The sequence below is a fragment of the Moschus berezovskii genome, chromosome 13, assembly GCF_049115385.1.
Source record: "Moschus berezovskii isolate FMDL1 chromosome 13, NW_MosBer_1.0, whole genome shotgun sequence".
Classification (NCBI taxonomy): domain Eukaryota; kingdom Metazoa; phylum Chordata; class Mammalia; order Artiodactyla; family Moschidae; genus Moschus; species Moschus berezovskii.
This window is the reverse complement of record NC_142472.1, coordinates 66190073-66196072: the sequence shown is the minus strand read 5'-3', so window position 1 is coordinate 66196072 and position 6000 is coordinate 66190073. Positions and strand designations below refer to the sequence as shown.

Sequence of the window (6000 nt, the reverse complement as noted above, 5' to 3'; positions counted from 1 at the left end):
ATCAATATTTCAATGTGCATTTATATGCTCAGTCTTTCATGGGCCACCCAGAGGAGACCAGGACTGCAGTCCCAGGCCTGTTTTCATCCCCCTGTTTTCTTAAATGACCCACTGAAGTCTCTAAACCTCATCATCTCTATATTTGCAATATAATAACAGCTACCATGTAAGAATGTTGTAATGATTAACAGCAAAAATACAAAGTCCTTTTTAACAGAGTATATTATTTGTTATTACTATTATTATTACTGATAGACATGGCCCAGCTCTGAGCTAACTAAGTACTGAGAAAAATGAGTAAGACGTACTTTTCGTGTTTCTGAGCCAATATAATGCTTCTGGTCTGACCAGAGCTTCACCCAAGGTCACACGTGTAGGAAATGACAGTTGTTCAGTCACCCAGTCGCGTCCGACTCTTTGTGGCCCCATGGACCGCAGCACGCCAGGCCTCCCTGTCCCTCACCATCTCCCAGACTTTGCTCCAACTCAAGTCCATTGAGTCAGTGATGCCATCCAACCATCTCATCCTCTGTCGTCCCCTTCTCCTCCCGCCTTCCATCTTTCCCAGCATCAGAGTCTTTTCCAGTGACAGAGCAGGCCTAAAATCCAGGCCTTCCAACTCACAGTTTGATTTCCAGCAGATACAGAGACACATCCTGCTGCAGGCAGAAGGGTGCCGGGTAACAAGCCTGCTAAGTGACCCTCAGCCAGCCCCAGGCCCTCTTCTCTGCAGGATGGAGCGGCTCCTGCCTCACTTGCATCTCTTCCCTCCCCTGCAGGAGCCATGCGGTCTCTCCTACTGGCCCTCTTCCTCCTTCATGTCTGCCCCCCCGGAGAAGCCAGCAACCTCCACGAGGACCTGTCGCTGCTGAGGACGGACCTGGCGCTTCGCCTGTACCGGAGCGTGGCCGCAGCCAGCAACCAGACCAACCTGGTCCTCTCCCCCGCCGGCGCCTTTATCCCCCTGGAGCTCCTGCAGTTTGGAGCCCGGGGAAACACTGGCCGGCAGCTGGCCCAGGCCCTGGGCTACACCGTCCATGGTAAGCGGACCGCTGCTCCTCCCACCCTGCTGCTCACACCCTCGGCCCTGCTCACACTCAGGCTGCCTCGGGTGGCAGGCAGAGAAGGCTGCCCACCGGCAAGTGTGCAACGGAAGGCACTGACCTCTATCTACATCCTGGTGGCGGCTGTTCAGTCACTCAGACTTGTCCACGGACAGCAGCCCACCAGACTCCTCTGTCCATGGGGTTCTCCAGGCTGGAATACTAGAGTGGGTTGTCATTTCCTTCTCCAGAGGATTTCTCCACCCAGGGATCGAACCCACATCCCCTACATTGCAAGGCGAACTCCCAACCACTGAGCCACCAGGGAAGCCCATATCATGGTTACTCTTGATGAAATTTCTAAGGTTCCCCTCTACCCTTGGGTTTGGCGGCAATTTCTCAATTGCATTTTACAAGCCCTTTTAGAATGCTTACTAGATGCCAGAAATTGCGAGAAGCAGCTTACCGATACAATCTAATTCACTGTAGCAACAACCTTATCGAGGTAGGTAATTATCTCATCATCCCTATTCTAGACATAAGCCAATTTAGGCACAGAGCATGTAAGCAAGTTGCCCAAGGTCACACAGCTAGCAAGTGGTCAAGCTGGAACTCAAGCCCAGGCTGTCTGGTTCCAGAGCCCATCCTACTGTAACAAACGTGCGACTTGTAGGCAGAGTCATATTTACCAACATAATTAGATATTTATGAGTTTAAGCTGGAACTCAAGCCCAGCTGGCTGCTTCCAGAGCCCATCCCGCTTTCATAAATGGGTGACCTCTAGGCAGTCATATTTACCAACATAATTCAGAACACCTCTGCCAGTGGGGGCAGGAGTCTTGTGATGCCAGGTCAGCCACACCTGGCCCCACTTGGGGCCTCTGGCATAGCCTGGCCCTGGTCCCAGCCTCCCAATTCCATGTGAACACAAACACTTTACACACAACCTTTCTTCTCTATCTAAGAATAAGATGCCAGTGAAAAAGGATGGGAATTAAAATTATATAAATTAATCCTTTTTTAGAGCACCCAGGAACTAATACCGAGACAGTCACAGCAAGAGCTCCCTCGGAGTTGGCATCTTGAGTTGGCAAGGTGAACACTCCAGACAGCAGGCCACTACCTGTGTGTCCTGTCCCCACCCCACCCCCATCCATACCCTGTCCTCTGCCAAAATAATTCTCGTGAGACTGCTGGCCCACATGCAAATGTGTTTTCTCTCTTAGGATAAGTGAAGACAGACATAAGTTATCACGTTGAATTTTGCTCAGCAAGTATATTATGGAAATGCACGTATCTGTGGAGTTGCTCTCCAGGCGCATTAGATTCAGTGCAAAGCCATCCATCAAGTATTTCTGAGCTCCTGCTGTGTGGGCTGGTGCTACGCCAGGAATTTAGCAGCCAGGTATATAAGGAACCCTTTGAACACAAGACTCTCAGTCTCGTAGGAACAATGCACACAGAAACACATTTTTAATAAGGGGCAGTAAGTGCACTTATGTGAAAGATGTTCGTACCAGGAGGGAATGATTTATTCCACTAGCAGATCAGGAAGGCTCCCAGATAACAAGACACCTGAGCTGGGTTATGAAGAACAAATAGGAATATGAAAGAGGGGCAGGTATTTCGGCCTTGAAACATTTTCTCACAGAAGTCAGGATTAGGGGGAAAGTGAGAAACGCAAATACAGTTACCCTGCAGATACAGGGAACTGATGACAGTCAGTGCTTTGCTGTCAGGTAAAGTCAGGGTACCTGCTTAAGCAAGTATGGCGATTAACAGGGTTTCCATAGAGCCCATTCAAGAATTACCAAATGTCCAGAATGCTTAATGGTCAAACTCTGGGGAACATAATCCCACTTTTTTTTTTCTTACTTATAAATGGCTTCATTATCTCATGGATCCATGGTTAATTATTACAAACAGGAATGTTCTGCTTACAGAGTTCCAGTTAATGGAATACCCCTGCATTTGTTTGCCCCCAAATGGCTCAGAGAATCACATGGGTGCTGATTAAGTCAACTTGCTGCTGCCCACCACCTGCCCTGTCAGTCTTTCTTTCACAAAGGAGCACAGATCAGGACCGTGAACCCACAGCCCAGGGGCTTGCGGCATTGTTCCCATCTGATCAACAGAGTTCTAGCCACATTCGCAATGAGACAGTGGGCACTTGTCTTCTCACTGACATCCAGCCATTAGGTGACCACCAGCAGTTTTGTGTTTTTTTTAAGTATTTATTTGGCTGCATTGGATCTTAGTTGCGGCACATGAGATCTTTGATCTTTGTTTTGGCATGTAGGATCTTCTTTTTCATCTAGGCACATGAGATCTAGTTCCCTGACCAGGGATTGAACCCAGGCCCCCTGCACTGGGAGCAAAGAGTCTTAGCCACTGGACCACCAGGGAAGTGCCTGACCACCAGCAGCTTTGCCAGTATCCCCACCAGCTGGTCCTAAAGCTGGGCATGAGTTTGAAAGCAGGCACCAGTGATATCCCCAAAATATTTTTGTTTTCACCACATGAAAATATGATTTCCCAATGGTCCAAGTTCTAGGGATTTCCCATGCTTTTCCAAACCAGTTAATACAGAACACGTCTCAGCTTTCTGTCACACACAAGAACGATGCTGGTTACAGAGGCCTCAGAGATGGGGGTGAGGAAGAATTCTGTTTGAAGACGCACGTGGACTCACTTTTACAGTTGTTATGTCACTTGATCCTTATAGAAATCATATGCAATCGCCAAGCCTCCTAAAGTCCCTGTTTTACCAATGAGACAAGAGGTTAATGATTTGCTAAGACTCAGCTTAGCAAACAGTCAAGTGATAGAGCCGGGATTCCAGTTCCAGACTTTTTGACTCCATATCCTGTGCTCTTTCCTCAACTCCTTAGCCTCCCTCTCAGCCACCAAGCAGTCAGTCACACAAATATATCTAAGCCCCCTGCCTTCACTATTTTCCACCAGACTTGGCTTCCCAAGTGGCACAGGTGGTAAAGAACCCACCTGCCAATGCAGGGGACAAAAGAGATGTGGGTTCAATCCTTGGGTCGCAAAGATCCCCTGGAGGAGGGCATGGCAACCCACTCCAGTATTCTTGTCTGGAGAATCCCATGGACAGAGGAGCCTGGCAGGCTACAGTCTATTGGGTTGCAAGAGTTGGACACGACTGAAGTGACTTAGCACACACACATATCCTCACTACTCTCTTAGCCCAGCCAAACCCTTTGCACATCGTCCTAAACTTAACTCTCTTTGATCAGCACCACAAAGATGGTTCTGACCAGCTGAGAATTTTATATACATTAACTTTAAAATCCAGAACCGCCTCCCTCTAGATTCAGTGTCACATTCAAGAAGTTCAGTTCAGCTAATACATTAAGGAAGGCTCATTCCACGCTGGTCCCTCAAAGGAGTTAAAAGGCTGGTCTGCAGCAGGACTCAGAAAAATACCATTTCTTCTATCATCTTCCTGCCACCCTGTGCCATTCCAAGGACCCTCCCTTCAAACTCTCCACACTTCCCCAGTACAGCCCTGATCTACTGCAGTCCTCCCCTCCCCTGCTGTTACAACCACCCAGCCCCTCCAGCAAGAAAGACAGCTTTGTAGAAGGGGGAGCGGGAGGTGAGAAGAATCAAGGCAGTGGTTTCAAGGGCTGCAGGGGAGGAGCAGTTTGTCACCGTGCAAGTCAGTCCCTTTTGCCACATTGCAGGACATGGCAGCCCCCTCTAGTATTCTTGTCTGGAGAATCCCACGGACAGAGGAGCCTCGTGGGCTACATCCATGGGGTCGCATAGAATCGGACACGACTGGGCGACTAAGCACAGCAGAGACAAGACCTAGAAAATGCAGGCAACTCAGCAAAACCGAAGGCTCTGTGAAGTTCTCCCCAGCAGAGGGGCAGACTGTTCCCAGCCCACCTGTCCTTCACCTGGCAGGGAGCAGCGAGCAGGGGGCGGTGAGGTACCACCCCAACAACCAGATGACACTGAGCAACTTTATTAATCTGTCTGAACCCCCCCTCCCTCATCTATAAATGCGATCATAATTGCACTTAATTCGCAGGGTTGTTGAGAGGATTAAAAGTGATCCTGCTTGCAAAGGGTTTAGAGAGTCTGTCAACCTTCAGCATTTTTTATTCTGATGATATATATTCATTCCAGCAGCATCTAGAAAACCACTTCCGATGTGCTAATGGTAGGGACAAACAGGCTCCAGCGGAGATAAGATTTCTCAAGCACACTGACCCTGCGCCTTGGGTGTGTCTGTCTGGAAGGATGGCAGGTCCCCTGGGCCAGGAGGGTGAGAGGACAGAGAGGAGAGCTCTGTGACACCCAAGGTCATGTGACACTGAGGACCACAGACTGTCTCCATCCTACTAAGATGTGATTCAATGAGCATTTACGACCTTCCTCAGGAAAGGACCCTCTGATGAGTATTATTTTTTCATTCAGAGTTTTTTCTCATTAAACAAAACAAGCTCTTGAGTTAGGCTATGTATTTATATATGCCTTGAGCTCAGTTTTTACAGCGGTAGATTCTAAGACGCAGCTTTGGTGGTGAAAGTTCTGTGGAGTGAACCTGCCCACAACTGCCCTACAGCCTGGTGGCTGGGACCCCAGCCCGGGGTGTGTTCTGGGTGCCGCTGCCCCCAGAAGGACTTTAGCAAGGCAAGTTGGGGGCGGTGGGGGGATGCGTCTGCTGCTGTCTCCTGGCCTGGCCTCTGTGAAGGGGCATGGAATGGACAGGCACCCAAGCCTGGTAGGAGGGTCATTCCACCTGGTGCCCTGGGAGAGTTGGTGGAGGCAGGGTGGGCAGAAAGAGGGTGCAAAGAGCCTGGGAGTCACGGGGGAGACTTGTGGGCAGCCAGGGGGCCGTCCCTAAGATGAAGGGGAGGTGAAAAGGAGAAGGAAAGGCCGTGTTCCACAGGCAGCCTGCCTGCAAAGGGGTCCTGCTGGC

General features: G+C 49.7%; 1 protein-coding gene across 1 annotated transcript in view; it reads left to right on the top strand.

The window, feature by feature from the left end:
- The first annotated feature begins 784 nt into the window (after positions 1-784).
- Positions 785-6000, top strand: part of SERPINE3 (serpin family E member 3) — a 27164-nt gene continuing 21948 nt past the window's right edge. The window contains 1 exon segment of the mRNA XM_088842829.1: positions 785-1040. Within this exon segment, the coding sequence (XP_088698955.1) occupies positions 785-1040 (256 nt within the window).